This window comes from Penicillium angulare (assembly GCF_028827245.1).
Source record: "Penicillium angulare strain IBT 27051 chromosome Unknown utg000003l_segment0_segment0, whole genome shotgun sequence".
In the NCBI taxonomy this organism is placed as follows: domain Eukaryota; kingdom Fungi; phylum Ascomycota; class Eurotiomycetes; order Eurotiales; family Aspergillaceae; genus Penicillium; species Penicillium angulare.
In genome coordinates, this window is record NW_026623162.1 from 505,406 (window position 1) to 517,777 (window position 12,372).

At 46.8% G+C, this 12,372-nt stretch overlaps 5 protein-coding genes across 5 annotated transcripts; 2 read left to right on the plus strand and 3 right to left on the minus strand.

Annotated features, from left to right (window-relative positions):
- Positions 1-511: 511 nt before the first annotated feature.
- Positions 512-6,133, minus strand: N7478_002415 (putative sister chromatid cohesion protein Mis4; the record flags this gene model as incomplete). Its single annotated transcript, XM_056918629.1, has 4 exons — positions 512-5,445; positions 5,503-5,645; positions 5,706-5,895; positions 5,971-6,133. The coding sequence occupies 4 exons, from the start codon at positions 6,131-6,133 to the stop codon at positions 512-514; spliced, it is 5,430 nt and encodes a 1,809-aa protein (XP_056781787.1).
- A 387-nt stretch (positions 6,134-6,520) lies between these two features.
- On the plus strand, positions 6,521-6,963 carry N7478_002416 (DNA-directed RNA polymerase I core subunit RPA12; the record flags this gene model as incomplete). Its single annotated transcript, XM_056918630.1, has 2 exons — positions 6,521-6,635; positions 6,707-6,963. 2 exons carry the CDS (start codon positions 6,521-6,523, stop codon positions 6,961-6,963), a joined length of 372 nt encoding a protein of 123 aa, XP_056781788.1.
- A 173-nt stretch (positions 6,964-7,136) lies between these two features.
- N7478_002417 (deoxyhypusine monooxygenase) lies at positions 7,137-8,227 on the minus strand (the record flags this gene model as incomplete). The annotated part of the gene is made up of 2 exons (XM_056918631.1): positions 7,137-7,665; positions 7,740-8,227. 2 exons carry the CDS (start codon positions 8,225-8,227, stop codon positions 7,137-7,139), a joined length of 1,017 nt encoding a protein of 338 aa, XP_056781789.1.
- Positions 8,228-8,665: 438 nt separating this feature from the next.
- N7478_002418 (Catalase mono-functional heme-containing) lies at positions 8,666-10,432 on the minus strand (the record flags this gene model as incomplete). Its single annotated transcript, XM_056918632.1, has 7 exons — positions 8,666-8,838; positions 9,071-9,220; positions 9,279-9,333; positions 9,387-9,674; positions 9,735-9,752; positions 9,842-9,864; positions 10,402-10,432. Coding segments are annotated over 7 exons (738 nt in total), but the record flags the coding sequence as incomplete, so codon positions are not given.
- A 1,312-nt stretch (positions 10,433-11,744) lies between these two features.
- Positions 11,745-12,284, plus strand: N7478_002419 (GMC family oxidoreductase; the record flags this gene model as incomplete). The annotated part of the gene is made up of 1 exon (XM_056918633.1): positions 11,745-12,284. One exon carries the CDS (start codon positions 11,745-11,747, stop codon positions 12,282-12,284), a length of 540 nt encoding a protein of 179 aa, XP_056781791.1.
- Between the last annotated feature and the right edge of the window lie 88 nt (positions 12,285-12,372).

Genomic DNA, 12,372 nt, shown 5'->3' on the forward strand with positions numbered 1-12,372 from the left:
TTCCAGGTAGCTTGCGCTGCGACGTCACCAAGGAGTCACGTGGTATCGGGAAACCGGCACGCGCACCTATTATTGGGCTTCATCCACTATGTTTAGGGCAAAACAGGATTGCAAAGGATTAAAGTAAGTGGGTATGATTTCTATTATGTACTCATGAAAATAAATGGGTAATAGATAAGTGTCAAGGGAAGACCAGCCTGACAACTGCAGGAAAGCATGAATCACCCACCCAGATATGCGCCGCCGCATGCAGAAAAGGCCTGTATCAGCCAGCCTCTCCGCCGGTCTTGATAACAGCAACAGGGAAATGTAGAAAAAAAAAAAAAAAAAAACACGCAAAATTCGCAGAAATAAAATAGAAATAGCAGACCACCTGCTCCAGGAATAAAAAAAGATGTGAAGAACAAGAGATTAACGCCCTGCTCGCCTGATATGCAATAGGTTAAAGTCGTCCGTCCTAATCTATAGGAATTCAAATATCGAAATGAAATTATTAGGGCTCGGTGACCCATTAGTCCCAATCATCGGGATCCGTACTCGATAGTTTCTTCCCAACCGAGCTTTTGCGGCTCTTGGGGCGTTTGCTAACGCTTGTACTCGAGACGGAGCCTTTGCGTTTAGTGGGACGGGATACACCAGCGGTGCCATCCATGTCATCAATTTCTCCAATGGCATCAATGTCACCATCGTCATCATTGCCTCGATCTACCTTGAACTCATCGTCGATCGCGAGCAAAGTTGAAAACTCTCGGCATTTCCTCAGCATGGCCTCTTCATCATTGAGCGATGCCATATTTTTTGCGACTGCCTCCCAGAACCGCTCACCAGTTATGCCATGTACTTTTGTTGCGCTTTTGTTGAGTTCTTTAGCCGCTATTTTCCCTTCTTTCTCTTTGCCATGAGAATTCACGCCGTAAAGGCGTCGCAAGTAAGTTCTTGCTTCCCATAGCATGGAAAGCGATGCAGCGGCGGTGGCCAGTAGTCTTAGAGTGTCGGGATTGACGGCCTGCGGTACAGGGGGCGGCATTGGGATGGCGGGGGACATATCCATTATACCATTCGGGGTCTCTACCATGGGAGGCCCAATAGGGCTGGGAAACATCTCCGTCTCAATGCCATGCGCAACCACCGTACCAGTTGATGAGACAATGCGCTCAATAGTCTGTATCGTAGGCAGTAGCTCAGCCAGCTGACCGTAATCGAAGTAGGCAAGATTTTGAGAAACAAATCTTGTGAGCAAAAGGTGTTCTGGCGGATCACCAATGGCTTTAAGCTTTTTCAATTCAAAATTGACCTTGCCGCAAAGGTTCGAAAGGAACTTCTTCTGGTAACGGCTGTTGCTGATTTTGACGATTTCGAACAGTGGAGCGAGTTTTGAGACGTAAGGACGAGCAGTTGCGCCACTAGAGTCGCCAACCACGTCTCGCTGGTAGTAAAAGGCTTCTTGAATAGCTCGCATGTATTCTCGTTCGAACATCGATTCGTACTGAGAGTGAAGCATTTTATGGGTGTCATATGCGACTTTGGCAATTGCTGGTACTGTCGACGTCTCCAGAGAAACAAGGACACCTGCGCATTCTTTGGGATGCACCAGTCCCTGTCGGTTGATGCTTGCGATGAGTTCAATCGCGGTAAGAGAATATGTGTCTTGTCGCGATTGTGCAACTTTCAACATGTCCTTAAGAAAGTGTTGAGCGATCAAAGCAGCAGCGCCATCATTATCACTGGCCTTGAGCGATCCTCCTAGTCGAGTAGACTCTTCTTGAGAAGTCCCATCTGGGGTTGGCATGACCGCCTTTTCAGACTTGCCCTCGTGGATCGCAAAGAAGTCTGCAAATGACCGAAGTACGATGTTCTGCAAGCTAGGAGCGTCTTCCTTGAAGACCTGCTGGAACGTCTTGCGCGTAGGTTCGCGACCAAACTGGGCGGGCCATGATTGGCAGATGGAGCCCAAGCTCTCAAGGGCCATGACTCTCAACTCCATCGGCTGGTTCGAGTGTGTGAAGGGGAGAATAGAGTCGACCATCAAACTAGCCACAGACCCGCCATTCCACGTGGGGAAAGAGCTCTTAAAATGATTTAAATACTTTTCAAGGTCACAATGCCGTCCAACGCAGCCGGCAATCCGTATATAACTTTTAGCGCGAGCCGAGACAGCAGCATTTGCACTTGTCGAAAGGTCAACACCCTTGTATTGCTGTAATGGCTTCAGAACAGATACTGTCAACTTAACTAATCTGTCCGTGTTTTGTAAAACACCATTGACAGTCCAAAGACATGCCATGACCTCATTCAGCTCCGAACGTGCTAACTTGGCCACACTTTTGAACAGATCATTTTGTACTTCTTTCAAAAGGGTATTATGGGACGATGATAGGTATGGCAAGACACAACGATAGATGACCACAACAGATCGGAATATGAATAGATCATCTGCAGTTGCAAGGTTGCCAACGTAAGGATGTAGAGCCTCCAGCTGATCTGGGGTGAACAGCTTGGCGTTAGACTTGGCAAAGACGGTGATTGTCTGTAAGAGGGCTTGCTGAAAATCTTTGCCAGAAGCATCCGCATCTTCAACTAAGCGTTGAAACATGATAGACACCATGGACTTGCACACCTTGAAATTCATAGTCGCTGACTTAGATTTGTCTGAAAGTACAGCCTTGAGGCAAGTGCTTAGGGAATCAAGGGCACTTTCGCTGCGTTGGACGAGACTGACAATCAATCCAACCTGCTCTCCAAGGGCCATCTTGAGTTTCGGGCCCTCTGAAGTTGAATCAATAGATTCATGGAATGGGACGAGCCAAGTTTCTTCAAATGTGAGCCGAGCCAGTGTTGCAACGCTTTCCTCGAGGTCGCCGGTACGTTGAAGAAAACTATCGAGTATAGCTAACTTCAAATCCTGCCGAGAGGTATTATGATAGAGTTCCTTGAGCAGACCGATGCAGCGCTTACGAATGCCAGCTGTTTGATCAGCTGCGCAGGCAAGAATACATCGGCAACCCTCCTCTTCAAGTTTCGGTTTGAGACCAATGCACTTGGCGATAAGTGATAGTGCAGAGTCTCGAACCATAGGCGAAGCATCCGTAGTACACCGGAGGATCACACGCATGACCGAAGCATCACGATCGAGGAGATTAGGATCCTTCTCGAGCATATAAATGACACTTTTCAAGCTGCGACTGCGAACTTTGGCTTGGTCGCTAGCAATTGAGTTCAAAAGAACTTTGAGAATTGTGTCGAATGCTTTGCCAAAACTCGAGTTCAAGACAGTCAGAATGTGGGCAAATCGTCCATGAGCGTTGGGAATGGTGTCAAACTGTCTGTGAGTTTCCAGCCAACGGGAGTCAGAGAATGACCGCGACAGCACAACGACTAGCTCATCCGTGATATCATCTTGGTCCAATTCTCCTTGGCCATCGGGGTTGTAGTACAGTGTGCAGATCGTTTTTGCCCATTGAGCCAGATAATAGCCCCGCGCGCTAGTCAGTTGCCAATTGTCCGAATTTTTGTCTTGCGACAAATACTCAAGGGCCATCCGATAAGGGCCACGAGTGGCAACAAGATCTTGCGGATGTAACGCTCGCGTGGAGGAATCTTCAAATTGTTGTCTAAGGGAATCTGTGAGGTCACTATCTGAGTCCTCTAAGGCAGGAAGCATATGTTGAGCAGTGGCAAGTAGATCAGAGATCGCAGAGCCCATCCACCCTAAAAGCTCCAAAGCCATGCTCTTTGCAGTTGCCGGGCTTTTGTCTAGATCGGCGATACCAACCATGTGAGATGCCATGATGCGAAGGAGCAGTTCAGCAGCGGGCCAATCGATCGACCCCAGTACATTGATCAAGTCCTCCGTGAACAGATCGAGGATGTTTCTGAACGGCTGGTCACCAGACTTTGTCGAAGTCATTGCTCGCTGAACTATAAACTTGACAATATATTGCGCACTGCGCACCGCATTGTCATATAGTCGGTTCACCTTGACTGCCAGGCGTTCCAAAGACTCATCAAGCTCCTCATCCTCATCATCCTCACCAGTCTTCTTTGCGTCGTTTTCATAGTTCATCAGTTCGTCATCGTCATTATTTTGTATTCTCTTTTTTGCCTTCGACCGAGAAGGCGTCTGCAGGGCAGTTGTCTGCACAAGCTGTAGAACCAGCGCAGTAAGAAGCTGTATGCTTTTGCCATCTGCAAGTTTGAATTGCCGTGCGCTTTGTCGAGTGGAAGGAAGCTTCTCCAGTGAGACTAGAATCTCATCTAGAATAAAGGGGCGTTGATCTGGGTATTTAGAAAATATCTTTGCAAGAACATCCATCGCAGCACGTCTTGCTGGTTCGTATTTTTGATACCCAATGGCTGAATCTTTATCATTGTGTGCATTCTCAACGAAAATCAATTTTGTTGCGAAGAATTCAGCCGCCGTAATGGTCCCTTCAGAGACTTCGATACGGGACAAAAAATCCGCAAAAAGAGTAAGAACCTTCTTGCTCTGGTGAATCAAGCTTGCGATGATACGTTTTTGCCCCGAGAAAAACATGAAAAGCTCGGAGTGCTTACCACCGGAACGTGATTCCACCGCCGGGATAATACAATGATCAAAGACCTGGTTGAGGACAGTGGGAATAGCTTCGAGAAGATCCTCGGGGCAAAGATCACGCTCTGTTCGGCGCCCAGACATCGTTTGTAAGAGTGTTCCAATGGCGAGCAGTGTGTTCAAGATATCATCAACCTTTGCAACCCATTCCTGCGCCTCTGCATCGCTTGACGGATCGTTAAGGCTTAGGTCGGGTGATTGGGAAGCAATAATTGGCCTTTCACAAAGTTTCTGAATTCGAGTGAGGTAATCAGAGGGAATGTCCTGCAGTCGATTGAAACCAACAACCTTTCGAATAGATTTTTGGAGGCGATTATGGGCGTCCATAGATAAGAGCGCACCGTGTACCTCCAACGACCTTGCACTCACGAAGATCGGGTTCGGTCTGTCGGCAGTTACCACAAGTGTTTGGTCTGGTTCAATTTGGTCCTCCGCTTCGAAAACCTCAAGGAGAAGGTCTTGCAACTTCTGTAGAGCATCATCCATCTCTGCCTTCTGATCTCTCAAACGAATGGCACTTGTTGAATCTTCGGGGTCTATAAGTACTTGAAGCCTGGGTGCCTTGATTTGCTGGTCATTCTTGGTAGGCGGAGGCTTCCTAGGTGACGACTTCACCGGAATAACCACAGAGAATGGGCTGGATGAGGGGTGAGGTGCTGGAGGTGCAGGTTGTACTTGAGGAGCTTCAGATGGGTGAGAAGGTTTGAATGGTTGGAGTGGTGACGCGTGTTTAGTTGATTCAAAGGACGTTGAAAGTGACTTGTTCGCAGAATATGTTTGTTGATTCCGTATGATATTCTTCTTTAGGGCCTCTTTTTGTTCTATCTTGGCTTTTGACGTTGATGTCTCGGGATCTGAGAGGACGTTAGCAGAAAGTCCCTAAAAAAACCCCCCAATTTCCCATCTCTCACATCTGAAGGCTATATCCGTTGAATCGAGCATCATTTTCGCGAAAGACCCTAGCTGGTTACGACCGGACGGAGGGCCATTTTGGGCAGTGACAGGTGACGGTGGTTTTTGGCTGCGATTGAGGGCGGGAGGAAGTTTGAATTTACTATGATAACGCGATGTTTAGTGAAAGAAAACTTACTTAGTGCTCAAAGAGAGGACTTACAATTCAGACAACTGATCACCATCTAACAATTGCTGAAGGTATTCACGCGAAGTTTCCAAGCGACTCGACTCATCTTGCCCAGAATGAATCTCCGCGTCCAGCTCACTCAGTGTATTTCGACCAGATTGAAGGACATGGTTGATTGACGTAGTATTCGACGGCCGGCCGACATCAGGGCGTATGATACAATCTAAAGGCGATCGAGTCTAATTAGATATTGTCTTTGAAGTGGTTGTTCAAGATTGGGGGTCTCAGATAGACAAACCAAGACCAAAGACAGGCGCGCTAGACATGGAGGAATACTGAAGTGCTTCGTCCACTGAAAGCGGCCGGGATCGATTCGATAACGACATATTCGAGGCATAAGCGGGCTGCGACTGGGAATAACCATTCACAACCACCTGAACGGCGGGCCTAATCTGGTCCATGATGGGCGGTTATATCGGGGATCGGGGAAGATCTAGAAAAGGAAGGCGCTAGTCACGGGAAAGAGGACCTGCTTGGAGCAGAGTCATGGCAGGTGGACGGCGCATTTACGACATGCTTTGCAGACTTCCAGGACGTTATTTCGACAAAGGAGAAGGGACGGATTGAAGCTCCCGATGATCATTCATTCATTCGTTCATCATTTCATTCAGCAACCCCATACTGCCGCGTCCGACCGCCTAAGCGGGTATTGCCTGCGCATGGTCCGTGCATTTAAAAAAAGTGCATGCCGCATTTCATTCCTTGCCAATAGTCCTGTACCCGGCGATCGTTCAATTTGCATAATTTTCAGACCTGTTTTTCAAGCCGACCACGATACCCTTATAACCATGTCTGCTATTGGATCTTTGATTTTCTGCACCGATTGCGGTAACTTGCTGCGTGAATCAACCGGAGATTCTAATGCGATTCTGCACTGCACAGTCTGCGGAACTCGCAATAAAGGTATGTAGCTCGATTTGGGACCAGAAGAAAGCATTCGATCACCTGTTCTAGCTATCTAACTTTTCTTGAAGATACCATTCCCCAAACTATTGTCTCCGAGTCCAAGCCCTCTGCGTTCCCATCCGCTCTTAGAGCCAAGCGATCTGCAGTCCAAACTCTGTCAGCCGAAGATCGAAAGACCGAGGCTATCACCCAGCACACCTGCAATCAATGTGGAAGGAAGGAAATGTTTTACACCACGGTTCAACTGCGTAGTGCTGATGAAGGAAGTACCGTGTTCTACCGCTGTGTCTGTGGTTACAAGTATGTCATCCTCCACCGTTCATGATATTTTCCGGGCTAACCTTTTTTTTCCTACAGGGAAACTTCGAACAACTGAGCAACTGAAGAGTGTGTGTACAAACAGAGTCTATGTTTTTGGCTGTATAACAGAGCGCGAGAAGAGTATCAAAATAACGACCTTACGACTTTTGTTTTTTATTCATCAATCCAGAGCTGCTTTCAAGGCCCAGAAACCTCTGTAGTAGCATTTCCACCCGGTACCAAGGCATACTCAACTTGGCCACTCTTCTCGAATTCGGCCATGTCAAGTGCCACGATAACACTGTCCCGCACAACCTGCTCGGGGTCATCAAGGAACTTCTTGAGTGTATCCTCCACGCCCTCTTCGTCACCCAAGCTGCCAAGCGCTTCAGCAGCCTCGTGTCGTACCATACCAGCTTCTTTCAAGTCTCCAAGACACTCTGTAAGGCAGGGAATAGAGGCAGGGTGGCAGAGCTGTCCGAAAACGAAAGCGACTTCATGGCGGAACAAGGCAGATGGGTCTTTGAGGCCCTTCGCCAATGCGTTCACGGCATCGACTGCTGTAGCAAGATCTGGAGGCGAGGCAAGGTCTCGGAGACCAAACATGGCCCGGTATCTTTTGAAAAGAGGAAGTTTTGTGTCAAGTAATGTCTTCTCTAGTTCGGGAATGCAGGGCTCCTTGGCGTCCAAGGGCATGGGAGGGGCAGGGTCGATAGAGGTGAAATCACTGCAATAGAAATTGATTAGAAATGCTTCAAGGAACTCCCACGTAGTGTGTAGAATAGGCCTTAGCAAACATACCTGGGCTTGAGCTTCTCAGCCTTCCTCTCCTCGGAGTTCTCCCACTGAATGCGGTCAACCGCAATGTCGCAAGTCTCGCGAACAATTTCCAATTCATTCGCATCATCGCGCAGCTTCTTCAAGATGTCCAAACTCTCGGGGTATCCAAGGGCTCCTAGCGCCTCTGCGGCCTCGTGACGGCACATCGCATCCTCCTCAACATCCTTCACAACGTGCTGCAGGTACGAGACAGAGTCGCGGTTTCTGGTTTGGCCAAGGCAGTAGGCAAGCTCGTGCTTGAGAAGGGCCGAGGGAGACGCGAAAGCGGCGGCGATCGCTTGAATGGCGGGGAGTGTATTTTCGGTGGGAGGCTGCAGGCAGGCCAGGTACTTCAAAGAGAAAAGAGCGCGGAAGCGACGAGCGAGAGGCTCGGTTTCAGAAACCAGAACCTTGCGAAGCGTCAGGACGGTCTGGTCAACGCCCTCGGCGTCAGTTGCAGAAGGTGTCATAGTGAACGAGGGTGTGGAACAGAGATTAATGGAGCAGTTGAAAACTTTGGAGGGACAATCTTGAAGATCTTATCATTGATTAATTTTTAGGGTGGGGTGGCGGGGCTGCGCCGATTCGGGAGTGGTTGATCCGCACAAATTTCTACTTTGTATACTATGGGTTTACAATTTTTGTTTCCTTTGACTTTGCAGCTTTCTTTCATGGATTGAAATTTTATCTTTGTTGCTCCAGTCTTTGTGGTTTACGTTTGTACCATGTTTGATTACTGTTGACTTGTGGTGACAAATTTGGAATCAACCTTGCGGGCCAAATGTAATAGTTAAAAGTTATCATGTTTTCTATAGCCTAGGGAAATCGCGCATGTGATTAATTGGTATCTAAATCCCACAGAGATCCTCAAAAAGGCTCGGTAGGCTCATGAGAGCCTCAGACTTGACTCAGGTCGATTGTTTAACAGCATCTTCTGTCGCTTTCTGGACCATCGCGCCAAGATCACGATTCACCCGGCCAAATAAAGCTAATAGAGAGTCGGAATCATGCCATTCAGGTATCGGGAGGAGTAAAAAGACATACCGTAGACCTCCCTCCGGAGCCTGGAAGACTTCACTCCCTTGATGCTCGAGGCAAGGTTGCCCACGAGCCTATCTTGTTGCCCTGATTGACGGCCAAAAACATTCCACAATTCAGCAGGCTGGACGAAATCATCATCGGTAATTTGGCTTGTATAGGTTGACACTTCTCGTGATGCTCTGTGTGCAAGCCAATGGAATTGGGATTGACTTTTTTGATCTCCGGATAGAATTTCGTTGGCTGGAGAGAGGAATTGACATAATTAGGATCACCCCCATAGTTATCGTCAAAGCGCATCTTGCCATCTCTCTCATAGGAGCAGTAAACTGACACTTTAGCTGCATTTGTGGGACGCTGCTGGTAATTGACGCCAAGTCTAAAACGTGCTGCGTCTGGGTAAGCAAACAACCGACCTTGAAGGACTAGACCGCATTGCAGTCAGTATTTTTATGCCTTTTCTCGAGAATAAAGATTACTCACCTGGATCAGCGGAAGCTGCGAACCCGGGAACCATGGTGGATGGCGAAAAAGCTGCCTGTTCGAAGTCCATGAAGTAATTTCAAGGCTGCAACACGTTAGAAATAATACGTTGCGATTCAGGGTTAGCTTTCCAATCTGCCTCAATGGGAAATCTTTGTGTGGCCAGACTTTTGTCATGTCGATTATGTTCCAATGGTATGTCTCAGCTTCAGATGGATCCATAGTTTGAACATAAACATTCCAGACCGGATAATCCTTCCTTTCGATGGCTTCAAACATATCTTGAATATAATAATCGGGATTCTCGCCAGCAATACGAGTGGCTTCCTCGCGAGTCAGGTTTTTGACGCCCTGTTGGGTTTTGATATGAATCTTGACATATTTGAACGAACCGTCCTACGATAGGGTTGATTAAAAGAAGCGACAGAGGGATCCTGGGAGAAATAAAAGACTCACCTTCAAGTTCTTGGGAAGCTTTTACTTGTGTCCACTGTAAGCATTGATGTTCCAAATGGAATGAGGGGTGCCACGATCACTGAAAAGATGTAGTAACTGATTAATACCTTCTGGATTTCCAACATGAAAGCTGCAGTGGATCAGTTCCAGGTCCCATTTTCTCAATTGAGATCTTGTTTACAAACTCCCAAAACCGAAAAAAGATATCAGCCTAGATTATAAATTATAGTAGTACGGATATTGTGCTTACCATATTGACATCTGGAAAATGACTCTGCGGGTTTCTCCTATGAGACCGATTTATTGAAGGAAACTTAATAGAGTCACGAATAAAGAAGACTGGCTGTACGGTATATGTTGGTGCAAGAAATTGCCTTAGCGATATACTAGTTTCTCACTGTGTTATTGAAGACCCAGTCTAAGTTCCCTTCGTTAGTATAGAGCTTCATCGCCCAACCATGGGCATCCCGTGAGGTATCGCCCGATCCTGCTTCTGGCCCAACAGTAGAAAAACGAAGAAGAACGGGCGTTTTATTCCCCGCTGTGTTCAAGAAACTAGCAGACGTGATATTAGAACAATCTGCTGCTGCCTCGAACACGCCATATGCGCTTCAAATCCAAGATGGATGAGTTAATACCCATATTCCAAATAGAATTATCCACGTACCCGACAGCTTTGGCATGGACAACTCTAGATCACTGTTTATTAGCCAAATTCAAGATGTGTTTTCATATATTTCATTGGAGCCTAACGCTCAAGCATTCTCTCTCTCGAGAAATGCGCAAGTGTCTCGATTAACTGAGTGTCCTGCAGAAGACCAAGTCCACCCCCTGTCTTATTGCGCAGAAGAACAGCAGTGCTGCTACTTGCAAAGGGACACCCTGGTATATTTAGCTTGTCTGTTTACTTTTAAACTCTAGGGGCCATCAAACCTTCCGCGAGTGTATAGTATCATTCTGACATGATGATTCGACGAATACCCTGCCCAGGTTTTTCAGAAAAATTGTGAATGATAAAAATTAACAATACAGGGAAAACCCCAGTCAATTGAGATTTTTATGAAACGGCTCCCATTAGTCAAGCTGCTTACTTTTGTTTTTCTCTTCTTCCTTCATTTGAGTTTGAACACAAACAAATTACATCATTCTCATCCGGAGATACCGACTCACGAACTCTTATCAATTGTCACCTGAAACTAGTATTATTCTATTTGCTACCTCCCTAAATGTAGCTGATTATTTGTTGAATTTTTTATTCCACAAGAAAGGCCCATTGGAGAGGTCGTTGTCGTCGCAACTGCAGCACGGGCTTTCTGTTGACATTGGGAGTCAATTCCCAATCAGAGCGACCCAAATTAATATAATCGACCTTTATCATGATATCGGGTGATTTCTCAGATTCAGTCAACTTGAAGACTCTATACTTTTCAGACCCTTGCCGGTATCTGCCCCACCTCCTATCGACTACTATATATCAATGGCTTATTGAATCAACTAGGTAAATGTCAGCTGTGAACACTGATACTAATTGGGCTTTGGTATACTTACTCCTCCCCAAATGGCTACATAGGTGGGAAGTAGACATATGGACAGACGGAGATGTGTATTTCATTCACCACACTTCAAATGTTACTTGTTCGGTAAATAAGCAAAACATTAAACTACCGCAGCCACTTTGTTCGTGCAAAGAGACCCTTTCAGATGTCTGCTTCATATCGCCGGTTCGTTACATTTCATATGTGGAAAAACCTAGGGGAAAGCGCGATGACTACGAACGTATCGAGAAGCCAAACACTCGCGGTAAGGCTCTTGGAGGTAGTTCATCTCCTAACTACTTCACCTGGGTTCCAGGTTGTAAACCCACGTTTGATCAATGGGCCGAATATGGTGGTAGTGAATGGACTTGGAAGCCTCTTGTCCATTATCTCCGCAAGAGTGTCACCTATTATGATGATGCCAAGCTATATTCTTCTGAATTCAAGCAGCTTGGGAGTGGGAGACTTTGTCCGCATGTTTGGCACTGCATTCCAATGGCATTTCCCAATTCCCAAGAAGGGCCAACATACCTGCGTGGTAGTTGACTTAGTCCGACCTGTATCCGATCCAGGTGAGGTGGCGCTGAATAGCGCGGAGCCATTGGTTCAGCCGAACATCAATCTTAATTTCTTCTCCAATGACTTGGATATTGTCGCCATGAGAGAAGAAATTCGGTTTAGCTACGATGTGCTGAAGCATGGTGATGGCTTTAAAGACATTGTGCTCAGCGAATATCCTTGGGATATGCCTCTTGACAGCGATGAGGAAATGAAGAGAGCTGTTTTGGACCGTTGTCAGACTGCATTCCATCTCCGTGGCACGGCTCGTCTTTCGAGAGATATCAAACAAGGCGTTGTTGATCCGAAGCTTAGAGTTCATGGAATCAAAACTCTTCGCCTCATTGACGCTTCTGTTATTCCAGCCATCCCCGAATGCCGTATTCAAAACTCCGTCTACATGATCGGTGAAAAGGGCGCAGATGCAATCAAGCTTGATCACAAGGATCTCTCTTAATCATTTCTTCCATGTATTTAATTGGCTTCCAGATTGTTCACATTTCATATTGTTTATATCTTTTCCTTCTTGCTTTCCAATTGAAAAG